The 25,385-nt window shown below is 47.8% G+C and overlaps 1 protein-coding gene across 1 annotated transcript; it reads left to right on the forward strand.

Moving 5' to 3' along the window:
• Nucleotides 1–1,035: 1,035 nt before the first annotated feature.
• LOC129735033 (vigilin-like) lies at nucleotides 1,036–6,843 on the forward strand. The gene is made up of 7 exons (XM_055700415.1): nucleotides 1,036–1,153; nucleotides 2,072–2,226; nucleotides 2,564–2,779; nucleotides 4,421–4,627; nucleotides 5,105–5,320; nucleotides 6,166–6,372; nucleotides 6,587–6,843. The coding sequence occupies exons 1-7, from the start codon at nucleotides 1,078–1,080 to the stop codon at nucleotides 6,716–6,718; spliced, it is 1,209 nt and encodes a 402-aa protein (XP_055556390.1). The 5' UTR covers nucleotides 1,036–1,077; the 3' UTR covers nucleotides 6,719–6,843.
• Nucleotides 6,844–25,385: the final 18,542 nt, after the last annotated feature.

Below are 25,385 nucleotides of genomic sequence, written 5' to 3' on the forward strand. Positions count from 1 at the left end.
GCAGCCTTCTTTCTGCAGCATTACCCTTAGGGAAATGCTGTGACACCCTTGACAGAGACATGCACTGCTGCAGAAAGTCCGGGGCTTTTCTGAAGTGGGCTGGGAAAGGCATGTTCACCCAGGGTGTAAGGAGTCTCACTTGTCCAAGAGCATGTCAGTGAAAGGCCCAGAGCCTGTAAAACTTTTGCAACACGGGTCTGTGCAAGAAGTAGGGAGGTGTTCTTTGTATTAAAATATGAAAACAGATAAAGTAGAGACAGGAAAGTAAAACCCAGCTGCAGGATTAGGCCTCTCTTCCTAATGTTCCTAACCTTGAGAGAAGAAACTGTTAGGCTGCCTGATGTACTGTAGTGGGCTTTGCAGGTAGTTTTTTTGTTTGGGTGATTGTTTTTCGGGGGGGGGGGGGAGTTCTAGAAGCAGTTCCAGCAGAGTCTGCTACCAGGAGGCTGTGGTATTTACTGTGGGCTGTGAGACTGTATGTGGAGCAGAAGGGAAGGTCACGCTCGGTAGAGCCTGTTGTGGGAGGGATTGCAGAGGAGCTGGAGACACCAGGAGCTGCTCTCTGGGCCCCAGGTGCTCATGCTCGGTTGGTAATCAAGGTGTAAGTTTTTCAGGAAGAGGCAGCATCCTGGGCCCTTTTTTGTTTTCTCTCCAGGGTTCCACAAGGGTCTTGCACTGCCTATGTGTACCTTGGGAGACTGGTTTTAAAATTGCACGCCATTAATACTTGATAGATTAATGAGAGTATGCTTTAACAACTTGGGGTGTCCCCCTTTCCGAGAGGCTTCTTAGGTTGCACATCCTCTGCCTTCTTAACGAGGCGCTCTGGTTTTGATGCCCACTGTGCTATGAGGAAAAATCCCCCCTGAGTTTCTGTGTGGTTCAGCAAGAGAACAGGGCAGCAGACTGGCCCTGTAGGCGCTTCTCAAGAGGCCGGCTGGAAAAGTGCTCAGTAAACACGTCATTTGCCTTCCTGGAGTGACTTGTGTGCATCTTGAATGGTGCTGGTAATAGTGTTGCCTCCTCTGTCTCTTCCAGTGGCATACCCAGATTGTGTGTGTGGGGGGGAGGTCGACGATGAGCTCGGTGGCAGTTTTGACCCAGGAGAGCTTTGCCGAACACCGCAGTGCCTTGATGCAGCAGCAGGTGAAAGGTGAGAAGACACAGCTGAGTTCCTGTGGTGTGCCTCTAAATAGAGACTGCGCAGGCAAGGTTCCTTGCTGTTAGCCAAGCTCGCTCCATGCCTCCGGCTCCCCCTAAGTGTCCAGGCACGGCGTTCGCCATTCCTAGGCTGGCGGCCTGCCAGACTCCGGCTTTCCACCAACAGGAGCACGTCGGTGGTGCTGCACAGTGCAGGGCCAGGCGGAGGCAAGCCTCAGATCTTCACAGAGCTCTGGCTAGCAACGCTGTCAGCCGTGGGGCAGGGCATGTGCAAGCATGGGTCATTGGGCTGCAAGAGAGCCTCGTGGGATCAGTGTGCTGGATTGTCACTTCCTCCTTTGCTCAGCCAGGTGCTGGGGAAAGTCAGTATAACCGTATTGACTGACTCACTGGTGGGTCTCGGCACCCATTCTCCAGCTGCGAGCTGGCCCGCTTGGCACAGCCCAGCGCACAGCTGAGTCGAACATAAGCTGCAGGCCTTCCCTGGACTCTGCCCCAACTAGAGTGCTTCTGCTTCTCTCTGCCTTCTTCCTGGGCATGTGTCTGTCTTGTCCCCTTCTGACCTACAGCCTTGCTGTGTCCCTTTGATTTCTTTCTGCTTGGCCTGTTGTCCCCCGATGAAGCTCCTCTCAACAAAGTTGGCGATAATGTGCTGTGTTTGCTGCCACCATTCACTTGCACGGTTGCTTCCTGCATCCATAGCGGCACCTACTGCAGTCTGTGCTGTGCTGAGCTCAGCTGTGCTCCCGACTCGGCTGCTCTCCACAAGCATAACTGTAGCAGGATGAATAGTAGTGCACAAGTCCTTTGTTGTCCCTTGTTGATGATGCCTCAGTAGAGTTGCACTGCCTATGAATGGGGGCGTTTCTGTGGGGAGAGCATCTCATTTGCCTTGTTTGCTTCACCCCAGTAACAGCTTTAAACTCTGAAGAAGAGAAGGATCCTCCCACCTACGAGGAAGCCTTCCCTGCGCTCCCTGAGAAAGCAGCATGTTTGGAAGCTGCCTGGGAACCTGCTGGGCCCTGGAGCAAAATCCGGCCAATAAAGGCTTCTGTCATCACTCAGGTTGGTGGGAGTGGGTGTCTTATCTCCCTCCTTTTCATCCCTCCAAAAAGTAGGTGAAGTGAAGCTTTCCCTGGAGTATGAAATCCCTTAGTGTGTCAGAGTAACTGCCTCTTTGCTGTCCTTTGCCCTGGGGCACAAGGAAGACTGCAGCTGAATGCTAGGACTGCTCTGGAGGGGGAGGGATGTGTTGAAAAACTGCCCAGACAAAGCTCTGCATCCCTGTTGCACAGAGAGCTGGAACAGGCCTGAAGGGAGGATTGCAGAGGGAGGCACTGACAATCCAAAGCACACTGACACCTTGCTGTGCCCTGCTTGTGTCTGTCCCGTGGCTGAGCAGGTGTTCCATGTGCCACTGGAGGAGAGGAAATACAAGGGCATGAATCAGTTTGGAGAAGGCGAGCAGGCCAAGATCTGCCTTGACATCATGCAGAAGACGGGAGCTCACCTGGAGCTGTCTCTCGCAAAGGACCAGGGCCTTTCGATCGTGGTCTCTGGCAAGCCGGAAGCAGTCACGAAGGCTCGGAAGCAGATTGTCGCTCGACTGCAGACTCAGGTGAGGGCATCTAACTGTTTCTGCCTTCGTCTTTGCTCTTCGCCAAGACTCGCAAATGCTTTGAGACCCTTGGGCCCCTGTGCTTGTAAGCCAAAGAGGTATGACTAATTCAGCTTTGCCGTACGTTTTCAAAGCCCCCAACTGGCAATTTGGAATGGGAATGAGGCTTAAAATAGGGTTCCAAGGTAATTACAGGCCGTGGTGTTGCATGAAGCGTGGAGTCTGCAATCTCCGGAACATTTGAGTTGCAACCAGTGACTTTGTGCTGAGGTGCTGGTGCTGGAGGGGGTGCAGGAGCCTCACACACAAAGCTAGTAGTGTGTGAGAACGGGACTGTGCTTTTCCTGAAGTCCTTCAGAGGAGAACGTGGAAGGCTGGGAGAAAGAAAAGTAGAGAAAAGGAAGTCCTGCCAAAAGCCGAAAGCTTCGGGTCAGGGTTCTGCATTGTGTAACTCAAGGCACACTGGTAAGGAGCCACAACCCTGTTGTTTCGGTTGCTTCAGTCCTCTAGGTTTTGATCTCTTACCTTAAGGTTCTTGAGCTCATAGTCAAGGTGGTAGCTCTTGTTAGGATGTATCGCAGCCAGGTGTTGCAGTGTGTTTTAAAGTATAATGCCAAAGGTAGGTAATGCAATGTTAATACCATGTCTGCTTAGCGCTGTTCAGCCCCTGTGTCATACCCTGCCAGAGGAAAGAGAAAGGAACGAAACCCTACATCCACAATGTGCATCTGAAAAAACAGTTCAGGTCGTGCCGCCACAGATCCGTGAGCCACTGTTCTCAAATATACCTCCTTCTGCCCTGGCCCCAGGTCTGGAAGGTGTGTCTGTATTCCAGCTTCTCTTGGGCTTGGCTGGCTTCAGGACAGGAACACAGAGCTGAAAAGTCACACCGAGTGATCTTTTCTTCATCTTTTATTTTTCCATTATAGCTTGAATGTTCATTGTCTGATTGCTGTTAGTGGTTGCCTAATCACAGGGATCAAGAGCACGATAGCAGTCGTCAGCTACCAGAGCTGTAAAAACTCAGTGAGAAGGGAAGAAGTCAGGAAGCCCTTGTATAGAGCAGCCCTTTAGTGGTAGATTGAGAAGGACCCCTTTTCCGTGTGGGGCCTTCTAGAAGCAGTCCCAGGAGCAGCACGTGCTACACTTGAAGACACCTTAGCACTTAAGTAGCGGTAAGCATCTGCTAGCTGCCTGCCTCCTGCAGTAGGTTTCTGGTGTTGAATTTCTCTTTCCTAGGAGTCATACTGTATGTCTTGTTCTCTGTAGCCTTGGCAGCAGATGCCAGAGTTCAGATAAACTCCAGCTGTGCGCTGCCATCTCAGTTGTTGTCTGGTGTCTTACACTGGAGGAGAGGCACCTCCTCGTCTGTGTCGGAAGGCCTTTGCTAATTCAGAGTACTGCTCCTGTGCAAACAGAAGGGTTTTGAGGGAAAGGTGGGGTTTATACTCCTGGCATGGAGGCACTGTAGATCAACTGGTACAGTGTCAGCCCTCAGACAGAATGTGCTGGGAAGGCGTTGTGTTTGCTCTGAGGAGCAGTACCGCTGAGCAGCGTCTACCTTGCTTTCCCTGGCTCTGTTCCTGTGGATCTGCCAGTGCAGGCAAGGCTTTTCACAGATGCTTGGTTCTTCTGCTGCAGGCTTCAGCGACAGTTGCCATCCCCAAGGAGCACCACCGTTTTGTCATTGGAAAGAAGGGTGAGAAGCTGCAGGACCTGAAGCTCAAAACTGCAACCAAAATGCAGATCCCCCGCCCAGACGACCCCAGCAACCAGATCAAGATCAGCGGCACTAAAGAAGGGATTGAGAAGGCCCGGCACGAGATCCTGCTTATCTCCGCTGAGCAGGTACCTCAGTACTGTGATCTCTCTCATGGCATTACCTGGTCAGCCTTTTTGCTTCCCCACGGTATAGTCGGGGTTTGCAGCCACCGTGGCTACAGTCAGTGGCTAACGTTAGCCTGAACGGAGACGTATACTGTGCCACTCGCCGGCTGTATGAGCACCGCTGCCAGGTCCTGAAACTTCTTGTGCTGCATTTTGTCCATCTCTGAAGCCAAAACAAGCATTTGATAGTTGAAGTGAAGCGTCTTAGGTGCCAGCTGAGATAAGGCAGGAGATCACAGGGGTGAATATCGTAAACAAGGAGCAGCAGCAGCAACCGTATTTGTAGATGGAAAGAGGTGGAGATCTACAAGCCCGCAAACTGAGAAGGTTGCTTGGGCCAGAGTGTCAGGCAGGACACCCCTGGGAACTTAGCTGTGCCTGGCAGAGACTGTAATACAGAGGGCAGTTCCCACCAAGGTCTGTTGCGGGCTCTTCCAGGATAAGCGTGCCGTGGAGCGGCTGGACGTGGAGAAAGTGTACCACCCTTTCATTGCTGGCCCTTACAACAAGCTGGTGAGGGAGCTCATGCGGGACACAGGGACGCGCATCAACATTCCTCCACCCAGTGTCAACAAGACAGAGATAGTCTTCAGCGGAGAAAAGGAGCAACTAGCCCAGGCTGTGGCTCGAGTTAAGAAGATCTATGAGGAGAAGGTACGGATGGTCCATAAAGCTTCCCACCTTCCCCTGGCACCTGCTCCTAGGCACTCTTCCCTTCTTGTTCTACTTTTGTGCATCCCTCTGTTGCACCTCGCTCAGCAGCCCTTGCAGTACATGACCCCGAATCCTACCGTTTCCTCACTCGGCAGAGTGGGAGCTGGGCTGATACTATCCGGGAGGTGACAGATTTCTGGCTTTTCTGTATCGTGGGAATTAGCAGGCCACCAAGAGCTCCCCTGGCTCTTGTTCACACCGGGGCTACTAAGGAAGGAAAGAAGTGTGAAGTCTACAGTGGTGGCCAGCTGACAGTATCAAAGCTGCTACATAAGCAGAAGTTGCTGAAGAGTGAATGTCACTCCAGTTTATTTCCCACAGCCAACGCTGCTGTGAATATCCTTGTTGTGGGTTGCTGGGCTGTTTTTCCTCGTGGTTAGGTCTGTATTTGTACCAGTCTGGATTTCAACAATCGGCTTATAGCCTGCACAGTGTTGCATTACAGCACTGCCTGGGAGACGGCTGGGAGTTGAACCCTGTTGTCCAACGGGGGGACGGGGACGACGACAACGACATGCCTGTGTGTGTGTGTGGTCTCTTCCATGCCGTGTCCCAGGGAGCTTGGCACAGCATGCTAGTTTTGTACTTGCCCTGTGAATTTTTGAGCACAAGGCTTTCTGTAGGCAGGGGTCCAAGGGGTGCTAGGGTACTGCCGAGCCACTGTGCTCAGCTTGGCTTTGCTCTTTGCTGGGTGCAGAGTTTGACTGCATCTTGTGCCTCTTCCTGTCGCTCTTGTCCTTCCCCGCCCCCTTGTGATTGATGCCTCAGTGTCTCTGCCCCTACAGAAAAAGAAGACTACTACTCTTGCAGTGGAGGTGAAGAAGTCCCAGCACAAGTATGTCATCGGCCCCAAGGGGAATTCCCTGCAGGAGATCTTGGAGAAGACTGGAGTCTCTGTCGAGATCCCACCCATTGACAGTAGCTCGGAGACGCTGATACTGCGAGGCGAGCCTGAAAAACTTGGGCAAGCATTGACTGAAGTCTATGCAAAGGTACTGACAAGATGGGCTAGGCCTCCTTTGAAGGTCCCATGAAGATACATTTGTGAGCACTGACAGGTGTAGCGGGGGTGCTCTCTCTTGGGCCATTAGAGGTGCAGCTTAGAAGTCAATACCGGAGGTGCAGCATGGGAATTGGAACTGAATTGTTGTGAAGGCCTCTTCCAGTTTGTCCATCAAACAGCTTCTCTGTTTTTCTGTCTCTCAGGCCAACAGTTTTACCGTCTCTTCGGTCTCTGCCCCCTCTTGGCTTCATCGTTTCCTTATTGGAAAGAAAGGACAGAACCTGGCCAAAATAACTCAGCAGATGCCAAAGGTATGGATGAGCTGGTTAGCTTAGCACCCCCGGCGCAGAAAAAGGTTTAGTCCAGATCACTCGTCACGGAAGAGAGAGGTGTCTTCTAGCGTGGGTAAAACCAGGGGGAAATGACACAGATCTTTGCTGTTCAAGGGAACCCTCTCTTTTACTGCTGCAAACACTGCTCATCCTATGGTATTGTCATGGGTTGAGCCCTTCCAAGGAAGCTTTATGTGGTGCTGTTTTGAGAACTGATATAGTAGGATACCTGGAAATGGCGAGTGCAGCAAGGCTTCTCCCTGGTGAGTTAGATGGTATCTAGATAAAGGCTAGATGAGTAAACTTCTCCAAAGCCCTTGCAGAAACCGGGACAGCACCAGAGCCTTGGGCTCTAGGCACTGCCATATGGCCGACATCGTTAAGTTACTGACTTGTAAAATTGTGGGGATTTTGTTTGGGCTTTTTGGGAAGAGGCGCATCTCTTAGTGGCAGGGATCGATGGTGTAGGCCTGACCAAGAGCATTGGCCTGGCTTGGATCTTGGCAAATTCTTAAGAGATTCATTGTCTTTCACCTCAAGGTTCACATCAAATTCACTGGAGGAGAGGATAACATCACTTTGGAAGGACCTACAGAAGATGTGCATGTGGCTCAGGAACAGATTGAAGCCATGGTCAAGGAACTGATGAGCTGGAGTTACTAGTTCCAGTAAGAAACTGGGGGAACTTCTGGGGCAACAGAGCAGAGGGCCCCTGCTTAGGGCCCTGCTTAGGGCCAGAAAAAAATAGAACTTGGTTTTTGGCAATTGTTCATTGGAACACGTACTTTGTGTGCTAACGCAAACTGCCAGCATTCCTAGAGTTGTATGTAACATGCTGCCTGTGTGGCTGAGGGCTGCCCGGCAAGTGTGATGTGTGTGAGAGACACAGTTTAACTGTGAAGTGAGTGGGGAGTCCCGACCTGCGTTTCCGTGTTCCCTGAGAGGGGGGCGGCCAGAGACGGACGAAGCGATTGAAAAGTCAACGTATGAAGTGGTGGAATGCACTATTAGATACTAGAACGGGGAACTGTGGACCAAACACTAGAACGAGTATCATTTGGGAAAAGCACGAACGCGGGGTCCCAGGTCAGTAAAGGAGAGTCAGAGGTCTTGGGAATACAGCCTATTAAACCCTGTTCCACAGGCAGTAACGTAACATTTGAGAACTGAACGGCAAGTCAGGAAGATCCTTTCTTGCTGTGGCAGGCTGCTTGTGTACGGCTCTTACTGTCTGCTGGGGCTGCTGGAGTAAATGAAGAGAACCAGTCCTTTGGGCGGGAGTGCTGAGGCAAGGCCCTTTGTAAAGCGTTCCCCAAAGCAAGGGCAACCAAGTCATGCCTCGTCCTGGCTTTGTGGCTTTAGCAGTGCTTCCTGGCTCTTATTGTTGCAGGTGCTGTTTTCCTGCCCGAAGCCCTGGGGCTCCTGGGTAGCCACCCCGCCCCCAGCCTGCAGCTGATGTCCTCAATAAAATGATCTTTCCTCTCTTCTGACTACGTCTGCCATGTGATAATTGGGGACTGGGCAGATATTGTTTGGTGGTGCATCCTAGGGGAGGACTTTGGGATCATCCCTCGGCCCAGACTCCTTGCCAGTGGGCCTCACGGCTGAGCTTTATGACTCACAGCACAGTCGCACAGGGAGGTGGGGGCCGGATGGCACCTCTGGAGGTGTCACTGTCCCCTCAGCTCCTGCTCGGATTCTGGCTAAGACACAGCCTGTGCTCAGGCTCGATGGATGCTCCACTGGGGAGCAGCGCCATTAGCTCAGAGCCGGGACAACACGCAGGCAGACACGGTGCCGCCGCTGACCATCACCTGCAGCTTGCTGTCCCCTGCAGCCGTCATCCCTGCACACTGACTGCCGGGCAGTTTCTCCACATGCCCACGCTCAGGGCAACGGTATAAAGCAAACTGCCACGCTGGCCACTACAAATACGTCGGCTCGCCCAAAAAGCTTTTCCAGCAGCTCCAACAGCAGCCGGCCTGCTGAGGCTTTTGTGCGTCCCAGTGTGATACGGGAGACGCCCGCACCCTGATGGAGGACGAAGGATGAGCACTCTCACCATCAACCAGCTAACTGTTGCTCGTAGGCTGCTGTGGTTCAAGCGGGGCTGCCAGCTGTGCCACACACAGCTGCTCGCTCCCTCCCTCCCTCCCCAGGGGGATGGCAGGGAGAACTGGGAGGCTCAAAGGGAGACAACTCGTAGGCTGAGACCAAGGCTTTGATGTGTGCAGGGGAACGTGCTGGTGCAGTCTGTGATTGAAAACTGCGGGGACATCTTTGGGGAGGAGGTGGCCGGCCTCTCCCCTCCATCAGCCGAGGAGGTGCCAGCACCTGTGGACAGGTGCACAGGTATGAGGAGGGGCTGAGGGTTTTCAAAATCTGGGGCTTCTGGTCCAATTCCTTATTGTGCTGCTGGTGGATTTTGGTTTAGGTGTTGTCCACTTCCATGAGGTCACTTTGCTGCACGTGCTTTTGTGTTCCACGGGTGCGTTTGGAAGATCAAAGGAGCCGTGCAGGTGAAGCAAACGCAGAGCCCCAGGCAAAAGACTTCGTGCACACAGCACCCTCTCTGTTCATCCTCTACAAAGAAGCAGGGGCAGGTATGGTGGTGAAATCAGAAATAGTAGAGGGATGTCAGGCCAACAAACACTGACACGTTTCTCATGTATGACAGTAGTTTCTGATAGGTCCAAGCAGCTGCTGTGCCTCCTCCTGTCATTAGATCCCTTGTCTGTTTGACTTTTCCCACCCTGTAATGATAGAGAAGAAAAACCAGAAAGGTTGTTTCTCAGATGCATTGGGAATGTGCTTAATCAATCTAAATACTTACAAGAAGTCAAATACAAAATCGCAGATTTAAAAATAAAAGGCTCACGCCCCAGAATGGGATAATGCTGCCCAAGGGATAACGGAAGAACCGTGTCCCAGGAAGGCAGAAGAAAGCCCAGCAGAACGAAGCTGGCAAGGGTCTGTCCTACCCTCCAAGGCCCCTCCAGTTTGTGGTGCCCCAGCCCGCAAGAAGGGGCAGCCCATCATCCCAATTCATCAGAGCTCCTGAAGCCTATCTTACGACCGTGCAAAATGTGGATAATGCAAAGCAACCAAAGGGATCTTATTTGAGGAGCTAAGGTAGCAATTTGGGAGACGGTAGCTTACTACTCCAGGTGTCTTGCCACCTGTCAACTTCAACCTTTCCGGTTCAGGCGCTTGTACCTTTGCTTCCAACCACCCCCGAGAGCACAGCAGACTCCTCGGTAGACCCGGAACAGCTGATGAGCCATTCAGAGGAAAGAAGGTAAAATGAGCTCCCTTTGTTTAAAACGAGAACGGATTCCAGTTGATCGTGGCTTTACCTCTCTAATAACACTGTGGAATATCAAGGTTTGCAGGGTCTTTCGTTTCAGGAAAAGGAAAAGCAAAGAAATGGAAAGGGAAAACAGGTCTCTGGAGAAGAGGCTGAAAGCACACCAGAAGAGAAAAGGAGAGAAGAAAAGCTTTTTGAGATCAACCGCTGAAAAAATTCAGGAAGGTCAAGAAGCCCTTCCTGACCTTCCTGAAGAAGGTGTGTACCAGACACTGCTGTCCATCTCTCAAAACTCTGAACACTGCACTAAGGGCATGAACTATTTTTAGCGTGCACAAAGATGGCCCCAGATAGGAAGCAGACACCTGCCTTTTGGAAAAAAATGCGTGTCAGCAGGAAACTGCCATTCCCAACGTTGCAGGTTTGGTTTTGCACTTACGGAAGTACTGTTTGCTCAAGGGTAAGCAGACACCTCGCCACAAGAGCCTCAATCCTTAGCTATTTACCTAGCTACCGAAATAAAGAGGCAAAGTAAGTCCTGCAGTTTTGTCCATGTTAGCAATCCTCACGCTGCCCTGTATCATCTGAATCGCAAATATGCAGCAACGTTGTTCCAGGTCACTACATACGCTTTAGATGCTGGCACTTTTTAAAAAGGCCGCGGATCACCTGAGGTAATTTGGGGGCGGGTCGTGGTGTTTGTGGTGGTGGTGTGTGTATTGGGATGGACACTTTTTAGTTTCTTACTTCTTCTTCCCTTACCAGTAACAGAGGTCTATTTCTCAAGATCTTGAGAAATGTCCTGAAAATAAGTTTTCATGACTTTTTTGTATATAGATGAATACTCTTTTAATGTACACTATTTCACTGGTGCTACAAGTACTATATTCCACTTCACATGGCTTGTTTCAGTGACAGCCTTGTACTGTAAATTCGTATCGTGTACCCCCTTTTTCTTGGGATCCACAAGTTGCGATGCCTGCAGTTTGTAGTCCCTGCATGCACAGGCTATCTGCCCTGGCTGAAACCCGACAGGATAACAAACGGTGATTGCTTCAGGCAGCTCCCCTATGCAGATGTCCCAGGAACCCCTTTGGAAGAGTAACCCAGAGAGGGTGCTTCAGGGAAACCGCAGGCACGTCCAAAGCGCAGAACTAATGAGCAGGACATGCACGGGAGAGTCTGTGTTCAGTAGCCACCTTATAGCTTGAAGTGAGCGATTCTTATTTGCTTTCCAAATCCATTTTCCTCCTGCCTAACCCAATTGGAAGAGTGCGTTCCACCGCATTTTTTTGTGATGTACTGAATGTATTCTTTTTTAAAATCAGGTGCCACCTTCATGGCTTTGCTTCATGCTTTGTGCTGTCCCGTTTTTCTATGTACAAGAAACTCCACTGAAGACAGAGCGTTGATGGTTCTATTCAGCTGAAGGGGAACTGCCATGGAGGCTGTAAGAGAGGGGCAGGGCCGGGCGCAGGCCGGGGGGTTTATCCGTTCTGAGCCCCTCGACCCCTGCTGTGCATATCTGACAGCCCTGCCTCGCTCACAGCCGCTGTCCCAGAGGGAGCAAAGCCCAGGAGAGAAAGTTCTCTGTCGGCTCAGGGGAAGCACACATGCATGGGTGCAGCACGCTCGTGTTGCAGCCAAAGTGATAAACCAGCCTTGCTTAGCGCAGCTCTCCGTGCAAAAATCTCCGTGGCTGCAAGGATCTCAAGCCTCGACTCTGAGCGCTCGATGGAGCTCCCTCCCAGCCAGCCGAGATTGCCGACCGTCCTGACGTGGCGCTTTCCCTCCCAGCAGCACCCATGCCCATCTAGTGCCTTTCGCTTGCAGCCGGCTGTAATGCCGGCATCACCCCTGCACTCCAGTTTTTGGCCTCTCTGAGTGTTGCTCACTAGAATAGCCCCGAGAGTGACACCCCCCTCCGCCCCGTGCCGGCTGCCCCCATTGTGTCCATAGGGATAGCGGTTTGCCTGCGGGCATGGTGGGATGGTGTTTCTTCCAGGAACCACATGGATGGCAGGGTGAGCCCTGGGGGGGTTGCGCCACCCGGGCTGACAGCTGGGGAGGCGGATTCCCCGCTCGCAGGGACTGGGGGCGAGGGGAAGTGTTTTAGGGAGGGACTGTGGGGGCCAGAGGGAGGGATTTGAGGGATGGACGCCGAGGAAGGCCTCCTGCCTGCTCAGGCCCAGGGCAGGGCTCTTCTCTGGATGCCACGGGGTCGATTGCAAAGGACCAGGCTGCCCCATGCAGGGAGCAGGTGCGTGCCGGGGCTGCCAGGGGCCCTGCCTGGCTGTTCCCAGCCCAGCCCCGGCTGGGGCCAGCCCTGCGCTGCAGCCCTGGGGCCGAGGCGCAAGGAGCCGGGCATTGCTGAGGGTGCTGCACCCTGCCGGGCCCCGCCGCTGGCTGCCGGCTGCCCTGAGCTGCCCCTCGCTCTCCCCAGCTCTGCCTGCTGCCAGCGCCGGGGGCACCGCCACGGGGCTTGCCCCCTGCCCACAGCTACCCTGACCCACAGCTGCAGCTGCACGTGGTGCCCACATCGCACAGCTGGGGCGGGGGGTGGCAGGTCTCTCTGGTGGCAGCCTGGGACTGGGGGCAAAGCCAAGCCCATCCCTCGCTTGTGATCTTTGTGCCCAGGGAGAGCCAGTGCAGACGTGTGCTGCGCTGGAGAGTGTCCCGCGGGGAGGTGACGGCCGACTGCAGAGCAGCACTGAGACCCGCGCGACAGCAACGGCAGCCGGTGGCCGCAGAGCAGCCCAGGGGAGCTGGTTCCCTCGACGGGCCCCAAAGCAGCCTTCCTCAGCCCCTGCTTTTGGTGACATGTGGAGCAGCGCAGGGATGTCTCTCAGGCTTCCACGCCTGAGGGGGCTTTCCTCCTCAGGGGCACTGTTAGAAATCCTGCTCCCAGGATTAAAGCACCCCTCCCCCCATGGATCCGAGGCTATGCATCCAGCCCCCTGGAGCTGGGTACAGGTGCCCTGAGGGGTCTCTCTGGCAGGATGGGGCCACCTGCCTGGTGGCTCTGACACAGAAATGATGAGCTGAAGCCCTGTGACTGTGGCCGGCCAGTTCAAAGCCTCCAGGTGCCTCAGCCTCTGTCCCCAGGAGCGTTTATCCCAGGCACTGTTTCAGGGTGTGAAGATGGATGCCAGTGATGTCCTGGTGCCTCCATCTGTCTCCCACTTCAAGGTTGCGATGCCTGAGGTCAGGGTCCACCTGAAGGCCTTGGCAGAGATCTCCAGGGACTTTGTGTTCCATTTTGTGTTGCCTTAGGGCTACAGCGTGCTGGGGTTTGGGGGCTACAAGGTTATGGTATGCCAGAGGTCAAGCGAGTTAGTGTTGAAAGTGTGTTATTGTTATGGACAGAATCTGGGTTTGCTGGCCCTGTGTTCCTAGGGTTATGGCATTTTTATCTTATCTTGTGAACTGTGTGGTGGGTTTTTTTTGTGGAGAGTGCCTTTTTTCAGCTCTTTTGCCTTTGTGGGGTTTGGATGGGGGCCTTTGGTTTGTGTACGATGTTTCTTCTGGTTGTTTTTCTGCTGTGCTGGTGGATGGTGGTGTTTTTTCTGTCTTGAAACCATCGTTACTGGTCTAATATATCTCCTGCAGGTCAGGCAGTGTCACTTCTGGTGTGGTCTGATTCATTTCTGGTGAGCTGGTAGGTAGGTATGGAGGACTTGTGGTCCCTCCATGGAGAATGACTGCTAGAGGACTAAGAGGCAGATCTGTGGAGGGGTGAGAGGACTGCTGGCCCACAAGTAGTGACTGTCAGAGGACTAAGTGTACTTGAAATTACGTGGACTTCCAAATTCATGGTTATTTGTCCTGCCTTGTGGAAGAGCCATGGGAAGTCACCAGCCACACGGAAGGACAAGGGGTTTCCCAAGGCTACGTGGCTTTTTGGGTTTTGCTTTTGAGTAAGAAAGTCTTGTCTCTCCATGAGTGCAACTGTGAACGGTCAATTTTGCTGACTTTAGAAAGCAGGGAGCAGTATTTTTCTGCTGTGCCTCACATGGCTGCCAGGGCATGGTGAGGAACAGAAGAGAATTCCTTCCTGGAACCTTCTCCAGGGGAGCCGTGCTGCATTTACCCACAGTGAGGGGTTTTTTGGCTCTGCGTGATCGCAAATGTGAGAGGTCCATTTTCTCACCACAGAAATCAGGGAGCAGAACTTTAGTGCTGTGCCTCACATGGCTGCCAGGGCAGGGTGGGAAGCAGCAAGAGAATTCCTTCCTGGCACCTTCTCCAGGGGAGCTGTGCTGCACTTTCCCGAGACTTACTTTTTCTTTCAGCTCTGCATGAGTGCAAAAGGTTTGGGTCAATGTTCTCACCACAGAAAGCAGGGAGAAGAACTTTTGTGCTGTTCCTCACATGGCTGCCAGGGCAGGGTGAGAACAGCAACAGAATTTTTTCCTGGTACCTTCTTTATGGGAGGAGTGCTGTACTTTCCCAAAGTGACTTTTTTGGGCTCTTAACGACTGCAACTCTGAAGGGTTAATTTTGCTCACCACAGAAAGCAGGGAGCAGAACTTTTGTGCTGTGCCTCACATGGCTACCAGGGCAGGGTGAAAAGCAACAAGAGAATTCCCTCCTGGCACCTTCTCCAGGGGAGCACTGCTGCACTTTGTCAAGGTGAGTTTTTTGGGCTGTGCATTATTGCCAATGAAAAGAGGTCAGTTTTCTGACCACAGAAATCAGGGAGCAGAACTTTTCTGCTGTGCCTCACATGGCTGCCAGGGCAGGGTGAGAAACAGCAATAGAATTCCTTCCTGGAACCCTCTCCAGGGGAGCAGCGCTGCACTTAGCCAAGCCATGCTTTTTGGTTCTGTATGAGTTCAAAAGTGCTGTGTCAATTTTCCCACCACAGAAAGCAGGGAGCAGAACTCTTGTGCTGTGCCTCACATGGCTGCCATGCACGGTGGGAAGCAGCAAGAGAATTCCTTCCTGGTACCTTCTCCAGGGGAATTTCTCAGTTCCCGAGACTCCTGGCACTGGCTGCAAGGGGGCTCCCAGCCGAAGGGGGTCAAGGGAAGTCTTTCAGGGTTGTTTGGGGGGAAGGATTTTAGGGATGGATGTGGTGTCTGGGGGGACGTTTGATGCCACCATACAGATTCCACTGTATATACATTTATGTCCAGCAATTCTGTTAAGGGAAGGCTGCTGGCTCAGCAAAGGGACAAGATGTCTGAGCTGCCCAGTTACCACGCTCTGATTTGCTGTGTAGCTCTACGTTAAACACACCTGCGCACAAAGGTTAGGCCAAGCTGACTCTCTAAAGCTGTTACAAGTGACGAATTAAGGGACCTCTCATCCAGGGAGTCAGCCTTGGGGAGGATGGGGAACAAAGAATGGATGGGGAAAAGATCTCCATTCTCTTCAGTGATGCAGAAAGAGCCTCTGGGTGAGGACGTTACGGCCGCGGGAGGAGACAAGCCGATAGAGTGCTGCGATCCGCAGAAAGTTGTTTGGAAGTCGGGCAGAGGTAATTGTTGTGGGGGGAGATCGCGACCCCTGACTCAGATACCCCCCTGAGAGAGGGCAAGGCCTCGCTTGGGGAGCACGGGGAGCTAGTAAAAAACCTCAGCAGTGCTGTCTGAGGGTGTGTGCTCGTTTGCGTTAGAAGCATGAAACTTGTAACCCATCCCGTGCCTGACTGAAAATGCCTGTGTAATGCGCTATGAGTGTGCAAGTGCTCTGCTGTCCATAGTGCGTACCCTCGAGGAACTGGGTGAGCATGCTCAGAGGAAACATTCCCCCGTGCTCCCAGCACTGCCATAAAGAATGCCTGCCTTCTGAAACTTCCAAGCAAGTCTTAGAGGGTTTTTCTCCCTGACCGACTTTATGGTATCATTCCTACCATACTGGAGAAAGCAAATCTTTTTCTGTTTGGTGGTGAAAGCAGCTTGGGGAGCGTCACTGAAGGGCAGCACTTTTTTAACCTCAGGTCTAAAGTGCCACCGGTCCTACCGTGGAATACATCCTTCCTCAGGCTTTCAACAAACGGAAAGGATGCAACAAACCCACCCCGCTAAGACGTCCTGCATTTCTTTTCTCTTTCCTCGAACTTGGGGACATGACCCTGCTGGGCCATCTGTGCCACCTGCCTGGGAGCCAAGAGGGTGCCTTTACATTCAGGGCGAAGAACTTACCTTCTTTTTTTCCTTTTCAGCGACTTTAGAGCCATCCTTAGGGAGGCTGTGTTAAGCTGGTTTACTGCACAGCTGGTGGCCGGTGGAGGGAAACGGTAAGCTCTGCTATTGCCTTTGGTGTTTACTTGTTACTGTGTTGCTCATTTGAGTGATCTTCTCATGCCCTGGGAAGCAGAAGCTATCACGCCACTTTAGGCCTTGGTCTAAAAGCCATGCAAAGCAATATTGAAAGTCATTCTGAGATGTGGAACCGGTCCCAATATACATTTTATAAAAGTGCATCTTGGCTGTTCTTTATCTTTGTATGGGTTTTTTCCCTTTTCTCCCGACTGTTGAAGCTCTGAAAGGCACCAATGAGCTGCTCTCCCTCAGTTTGCTCCTTTGCCTTTGGGGAGTGCTGTTCATGTTTTCTTCATGGCTTTGCAGAGGAGAAAATCCATGAATACACAACCTTGCTTGAATTGATCTTGCTGGAAAGTGGTTGAAAGCTTATTGCTGCCCCATCTTGCAAATGGCATACATTCTGGTTCTCATTTGATGGGCAGCATGTCGGCTTGTCAGATAACTGTAGAACAAATCAATTGCTCAAAGCAGCAATGCTGATAGGGAGAGTTTACGTACTTCCTTGCACAAAGCAGTTCTGGGCTTTTTTCCCTCTGCATGTGTTTCTGTGCAGACATGTGCATGAAACACAGGTGTCTCTCTGTGCCACAGGTGGGACTGATGACAGCTTTTCATTTCATTTCAACTAGAATTTAAACAAAGATTCTGCCTGCAAAAGAATTTGAGCAGCTGTCCTTGTTTCCCAGAGCAAGCATCCAAGCGCTGGAGAGCAGTTTGCAGGATCAGAACCTGAGCCTGCTCTGGGTGGTAAATCCTCAGGAGAGGAAAGAGAAACCCCAATTTTTTCAATACAGATCTAGTTCCCTTAATATGTCGAGCAGCAGAGGGGGGTGAGATGGGGCAGTGTGGTGGCAGGAGAGGGACAGGAGAGGGACAGAGGAATGAAGAGAACAGGGGTGGAGCTAGGCAGGGAGTGGAGGAAGGAAACCCCTGCTGGAGAGTCAGCAAACCATGAAGTATTCCTATGTGCTAAATTTCATCACACTAGCCTGTTTCTACATCAAAGACTCCAAAGTTACCCAAAGAAACAAGGAAAAGAGCAACTGGTACTAGTGATGGCAAACACGATGGAGTTCTTGGCAGCATGAGGAAATAGATAACTACTGTAGGAAGTTCTACGACCTAAACTGATGGAAATAAATCTCTGAAACATTTAGGCCACCTATTGCGTAATTTTTATGCCTGTCTGACTATCTATCGATCGATCGATCGATCTTGCAGAAGACCAAGTTGCAAGACCCTACAGTAATATACCTCTGTTCCTGGTAATAATACTTAACCTTAAGACTTAACCCTAAGAATTAACCCTAAGACATAACCCTAAGACTTAACTTTAAGAGTTAGCCCTAAGACACAACCTTAAGACTCAATATTAAAACTCAACCTTAAGGCTTAACCCGAAGACTTAACCCTGAGACTTAACCCTAAGACTTAAACCTAAGACCTAACCCTAAGACCCAACCTAAAGCCCTAACCCTAGAGACTGAACTCTAAGACTTAACCCTAAGACTTAACCTTAACACTTAAACCTAAGACTTAACCCTAAGACCGAACCTAAAGACTTAACCCGAAGACATAACCTTAATACATAACCTTAAGAATTAACCATAGGACTGAACCCTAAAGACTCAACCTTAAGACATAACCCTAAGACTTAACCCTATAGACTTAACGCTAAGACTTAACCCTAAGAACTAACCCTAAGACGTAGCCCTCAGACTTAACCCTAAGCCTTAAATCTAAGACTTAACCCTAAGACTTTATCCTGACTCAGTCCTAAGACTTAACCATAAGACTTAACCTTAAGAATTAACCTAAAACTTAACCATTAGACCTATCCCTAAGACTTAAACCTAAGAACTAACCCTAAGACCTAACCATAAGACTTAACTCTAAGATTTATCCTTAAGACTTAACGCTAGGACTTAACCTTAAGATTTAATCTTAAAACAGCCAGAAGACATAATCCTAAGACCTAACCATAAGGCCTAACTCTAAGACTTAAGCCTAAGACTTAACTCTAAGACTGAAGTCTATAGACTTATCCCAAAGACTTAACCCTAAGACTAAATCTTAAGACATAACCCTAACACCTAAACTTAAGACTTAAGCTAAGACTTAACCCTAAGACTTAATCCTAATACCTAACCCTAAGAACTAACCTAAAGACCTAACCCTAGAGACTGAACTCTAAGTCTTAACCCTAAGACTCAACCTTAAGACTTAACCCTAAGACTAAATTATAAGACCTAACCGTAAGACTTAGCCCTAAAACTTAACCCTACACTTAACCTTAAGACGTAACCCTAAAACTTGACCCTAAGACTTATCCCTAAGACTTAACCCTAAGACTCAACATTAAGACTTAACACTAAGACCTAACCCTAAGACCTAAAATAATGACCTAACCAGAAGACTGAACCCTAAGACTTAACATTGAGACTTAACGCTAAGACTTAACCCTAAGACCTAACCGTAAGACTTAGCCTTGAATCTTAACCCTACGACTTAAGCCTAAGACTTAACGCTAAGACTTAAACTTAAGACTTATACTCAAGACTTAACACTAAGACTCAATCCGTAAGACTTAACCCTAAGAATTAACCTTAAGGCTCAACCTTAAGACTTAACCCTGAGACTTAACCCTAAGACTTTATTTTAAGATTTAACCCTAAGACTTAACCTTAACACTTAACCCTAAAACTTAACGCTAAAACTTAACCGTAAGACTTAACCCTAAGACTTTTCCCTGAGACTTAACACTGAGACTTAAACCTAAGACTTAACCGTAAGTCTTAACCCTAAGACATAACCCTGAGACCTTTCCTTGAGACTTGACCTTGAGATTTAACTCTGAGACTTAACCCTAAGCCATATCCCCAAGACTTAATTCTGAGACGTAAACCTAAGACTCAATCCGTAAGACTTAACCTTAAGACTTAACCCTAAGTCTCAGCCTTAAAGACAGAACCTTACGACTTAACCCTGGGACTTAACCTTGAGACTTTACCTTGAGCCTTAACCCTGAGACTTATCCCTAAGACTTAACCATGAGACTTAACCTTCAGATTTACCGTTAAGTCTTAACTACAAGACTTAACCTTAAAACATAACCTTAAGACTTAACCGTAAGACATAAACCTGAGACTTAACCCTAAGACTTAACTAGAAGACTTAACCCTGAGACTTAACCTTAAGACTTAACCATAAAAATTAAGCCTAAGACTTAACCTTAAGATTTAGCCCTAAGACTTAACCTTAAAACTTAACCCTAAATCTTAACTCAACCTTAAGACTTGACATTAAGACTTAAATTTAAGACTTCACCTTAATACTTTACCCTAAGACTTAACCCTAAGACTTAAGCCTAAGACTTAACCCCAAAGACTTAACTATAAGACTTAACCCTAAGTCTTAACCTTAAGACTTAACTTTAATATTCAAACTTAACACTCAACCTTGGGACTTAACCCTTAGACTTAACCTTATAACTTAACCCTAAGAGATAACATTAAGAGGTAACCATAAGACTTAACTGTAAGACTTAACCTGACACTTAACATTAAGACTTAACCCTAAGAAATAATCCTAAAACATAACCCTAAGGATTAACATAATGACTTCACCTTAAGACTTAACCCTAAGACATATCCCTAAGACTTAAATTTAGGACTTAACCATAAGACTTAACCCTAAGACTTAATACTAATACTTAACATAAGACTTAACCCTGAGACATTAACCTTGAGACTTAACCTTAAGATTTAACCTTAAGACTTAACCCGAAGACTTATCCCTGAGACTTAACCCTAAGACTTATCCCCAAACCTTAACCTTAAGACTTATTATTAAGACTTAAATCTAAGACTGAATCTTAAGACATAATACTAAGGCTTAACCTTAAGACTTATCCCTAAGACTTAACCCTGAGAATTTAATATAAGACTGAACCTTAGGATGTAACCCTAAGACTTAACACTGTAACTTAACCGAAGACAACACTAAGACTTAAATTTAAGACTAAACTTTAAGACTTAACCCTAAGACGTAAACTTAAGAATTAAACATAAATCTTAACCCTGACACTTAACCCTAAGACGTATCCCAAAGACTTAAATTTAAGACTTAAACCTAAGACTCAAACCCTAGGACTTAAACTTAAGATTTAACCTTAAGACTTAACACCAAGATTTAACCCTAAGACTTAAATTTATGAGTTAACCTTAAGACTTAACACTAAGACTTAACCTTAAGACATAACCATAACACTTAAATCTAAGACTTAACCTTAACAATTAACCGTAAGACATAACCTTTACATTTAACCCTAAGACTCAAATTTACGACTTATCCTTAAGACTTAACCCTAAGACTTAAATTTAGGTCTTAACCTTAACAGTTAACCCTAAGACTTAACCCTGAGACTTAAACCTAAGACTTAACCCTAAGACATAACCCTGAGACTTAACCTTAAGACTTAACCTTAAAACTTAACCCTAGGACTTAAATTTAAGACTTAACCTTAAGACTTATCCCTAAGACTTAACCCTTAGACTTAAACCTAATACTTAATCTTAGAGACTTAACCCTTAGACTTAACCTTAAGACTTAACCCTAACACTTATAATTAAGACTTAACCTTAAGACTTAACCTTGTGACTTAACCTTTAAAACTAGACCTGAGACTTAACCCTAAGACTTAAACTTAAAACTTAACCCTAAGACTTAACCCTATGATTTAAACCTAAGACTTAACCCTAAGACTTAAACATAAGACTTAACCCTAAGACATAACCCTGAGACTTAACCCTAAGACTGAACCCTAAGACTTAACCCCAAGACAATAAACCTAAGACGTAACCTTAAATACTTAACTATAAGTCTTAACCTTAAGACTTAACCCTAAGATTTAACCTTAAGACTTAACCTTTAAGACTTAACCCTAAGAATTAACCCTAAGACTTAAATTTAATACTTAACCCTAAGACTTAACCTTAAAACTTAACCCTAAGACTGAACCCTAAGATTTAACCATAAGACTTCACCTTAAGACTTAACCCTAAAACATAACCCTGAGACTGAAACCTAAGACTTAACCTTAATACTTAACCCTAAGTCATAAACCTGAGACTTAACATTGAAACTTAGCCTTGAAACTTAACCCTGAGACTTAACCCTAAGACTTATCCCCAAGACTTAACCCTTCAGACTTAAACTACAGACTTAACCTTTAAGACTTAACCCTGACTCAACCTTAAGATTCAACCTTAAGTCTTAACCCTGAGATTAACCTTGAGACTTAAACATGAGACTAAACTGTAAGACTTAACCGTAAGACTTAACTCTAAGACTTAACCCTAAGTCTTAAACTTAAGACTTTAACTTAAGACTTAACCCTGAGATTTAATCTTAAAACTTTAACCCTAAGACTTAATCCTAGGACTTAACCCTAAAATTTAATCCTAGGACTTAACCCTAAAACTTAACCCTAGGACTTAACCCTAAAACTTAACCCTAAGACTTCACCTTAAAATTTAAACCTAAGCCTGAACCCTAAGACTTAACCCTAGGACTTAATCCTAAAACTTAACTCTAAGACTTCACCTTAAAATTTAAACCTAAGCCTGAACCCTAAGACTTAACCTTAAAACTTTACCCTAAGACTGAACCCTAAGACTAAACCCTAAGACTTAAACCTAAGACTTAACCTTAATACTTATCCCTAAGACTTAACCCTAAGACATAACCCTGAGTCTTAACCCTAAGACTTAACCTTAAGACTTAACTCTAAGACTGAACCTTAAGACATATCCCTGAGGCTTAACATTGAGCCTTATACTTGAGACTTTACCCTAAGACTTAACCCTGAGATTTAATCTTATGACTTTAACCTAAAGACAGAACCCTAAGACTTAACCCCGTCTTAACCTTAAAACTTAACCCTAGGACTTCACCCTAAAACTTAACCCTAAGACTTATCCCTAAGACTTAAACCTTAAGATTTAACCTTAAGTCTTAACCCTAAGACATATGCCCTACAGAATAGTTTTTGTATTTGATGGTTTTTATATAAGTATTGCACTGATGACATGAATGAGAGTGGTATAAAAGCAGGAACCGTCCAATACACGAGGGCTGAGAAATGAAGATGCAGACAAGTGAAGTGGTTGGGGTTGGATTTATATGAAGCTTCTACAGAGGGGAAAAAATAGTTTCTTGTTGGAAGAAGGGTTCACCGGAGTCAAGAAGACGCTCAATACGAGTTATGCATCTTGCTCAACTTTATTAGTTTCTAACACTACTCATAGAGAACCGATACACATGCATATTCGTAAAGCAGAAATATAATTGGTTAGTAGTCTCTAAACGCGCGTGGTTCTCACACCCCTAATTATCATGACTAAAATAAGCATTCTATCCATGTAGCTAATTGTGTTGCTGTGCTTCAGCCTTGTAGTTTGTTACTCCCTATTTTCCCATACCGCTCCCTCTCTTTCTTGGCCCTGCACCTGCTTTCCCAGCAGCTGTAGCTTGTTGTTGGCACAACATAATTACGTGGTCTCAGGATTCAAGAATAGCTCAAGGCTACCTTTCTTGTTAACTTCAGCACAGCAACTTCAGTACAATTCTGATTACAGGCCTATTCTAATACCAGGCCTGGATTGTGCAGATCTTCAGAGATTCTAAGGCCACGCTTCTGCAGCCATTCTTCTACAGTTTCTCTTTTAGTTGCTATCTAGATTGAAGAGTATTAGTAATGTCCAGCTGTTAATTTCTGTATGTGTTTTGAGGATTCTGAGGGGCCCGCCTGTTCCTCAAAGTTCATGTCAGACAGTGACCTTAAGCTTTCCCTTCTCTTTTATGATATGTAGCCACACTCCAGCAGTACTGTCAATCATTTTAATCTGTGACTTGCTTTGTATTCTTACTACCAAAATAACAGGCTCCTTTTGAAGACTCTGTGTGTGTGTATATATATATATATGAGCTATCCAGAATTTTGTAAACCTAATCTATCAGTATAAAGGCAGTTGTTATTCTAAAACGAGCCCAGTAAGAAGACTACAAGAGGATGTGATTCAACATACTCTTAAAGTGTATCTCAAAAGAGCTTTCAGATATTTGTATTCATTTAATTGTACTTGTATAGTGAAGAAACAGAACAAAGAACAATCTAATACAAAGTCCTGCCTTCAGTCACCAGAGTAATATTTGCAGTCAAACTATGGCTCTTAGATCACAACAGATTTCTTTGGGTTTTGTTAGAAAAAAATACCTGATTGCAGTGTGTGCTTGTGTATTGTTCAAGGAAGCACAATACTTGAGCCTTTTTTATGTGTTAGGAAACAGAAATCCTCATGAACAGCTGCTGATAGTTGAAGGTGCTCAGCTGAGAAAGATGATGAGAGGTTCATCATCTGTGCAGATGCCTGCTGGTGGCAGGCAAAATTTCATACCTTTGGGTTCAACCTACAGACAGGTCTAATTGTATAATAAAATAAGTTAAAGGCGTATTTCATGTTCTTAGAACTTTCTTCATGCTCATTTAACTGTTTTGTTAGGGCACGGTTGGACAACTGCAGCAGGAGCTTGCTGATGCACTTAAAAAGCAATCTATGCCAGAAGCTTCACTTGAAGTTACTACGCGCTACCACAGTGACCTGGAGAGAGACAAGCTGCACTTGCAAAAGGAGTTGGAAAAAAAGTTGAAAACTAAGGTACTTAATGTCTGTAACTATATGAAGAAATCTGACCGTAGCTGTTGAAAGTAGGAGCGAATGTTGTACTTTTGCACCACGTTTTGCAGTGTTCTTATGAAAACTGAAGTATAGAGGGAACCAGAGGAGCTTTGCAGGAAAGCTGTAGGGTGATTCTGTGTGTGCGTGGACACGTCATCTTGTTCCCCAAAGTTGCAACCTCATCCTGTCACTTCTAGAGTATTCCTTCTTCCCACCAGCTCCAGCTGCTGTTCTTGGTTATGGTTCCTAAGGTGTGTTTCACACTCCACATCAACCTTGGCCATAGGTCTTGGATGGGGAGAGGAGAGCTTAGGCCTGTTTCTGTGTAAGTTGCTGCATTCTCCTGCGCTCTTGTCTTTTCCGGCCACCTTACTTTTTCTTCTGCCACTGTTGCTTTCACAGATGCAGAAGCAGAACATGCTGGCTCTGACATCCAAGGACTTGCACAGCACGTGGGAGGAGCACTTGAAGTCACGATCCCACCTTGGAAGAGCGCGTTGCTCATCTTGACGAGGAAAAGGCTGAACTGTTGGAACAGGCGAGCCCAGAAAATTCTCCGGGCACCGAGCCAATACCCAGGAGAACCACATGCACCTTCTGGTCCGGTTCTTACATACTCATTGTTTTCTGTTATCCCTGCCATTCAGGCTGCGAGTACCTTATCGTTTGGGGGTCATGGAGGAAGCAAGTAAAAGCTAGACGGGTATCTTTGTGTAAGTTCTGGAGTGGCTCTGTTGGGAAGAGTTCCCAGTTACTCCCTCTCGGAAGAGAGGGGAGTAACGCCACCATCACTCGGAACAACTCTGTGCATTTGGCCTTGCCCAAGGTCACCCCCTGAAGCCTGTCTCGGGCACGAGTTGAGCAGGAGGCAGGTGGGGGTTTGCTTTTCGGAATGGTGTCTTTGCTTCCCAGGGCACAATGCAGTGTGAGGTGATGCAGAAAAAAATGAATGCAGTAACTTACTGCTTACTAGTAGCTGACTCAGTCCGTCTTTCCCTTGTCATGGAGACCCAGAAGCAGAGTTCCCAGAAGTGCTTTTGAGGTTGCTCTGGGTGATAGATTCTAGTTTTTTAGGTTTGCATCCTTTCTGGCTAATAATAAACAAATAGGGCCCGTTGTGCCCATAATACTATATCCACAGGACCCATCAGCACCCTCTTATCTTCAAAGCCTGAAACTGAATTTCAGCCCAGCCAGCTACCAAGTCCCTGCCAACTAAAACTGGGTAATCATGGGGGGGTGGGGGGGTGTTAATACCATTCTGAAACATTTAATATTGCACAGGAACTGTAGAGTCTCCTGGTCTTGGCTGGGGAGTGACCTGTAAAAAACCCAAGTTTTTGTGGCTAAGC

The sequence above is a fragment of the Falco cherrug genome, unplaced genomic scaffold (assembly GCF_023634085.1).
Source record: "Falco cherrug isolate bFalChe1 unplaced genomic scaffold, bFalChe1.pri scaffold_108, whole genome shotgun sequence".
Lineage (NCBI taxonomy): Eukaryota > Metazoa > Chordata > Aves > Falconiformes > Falconidae > Falco > Falco cherrug.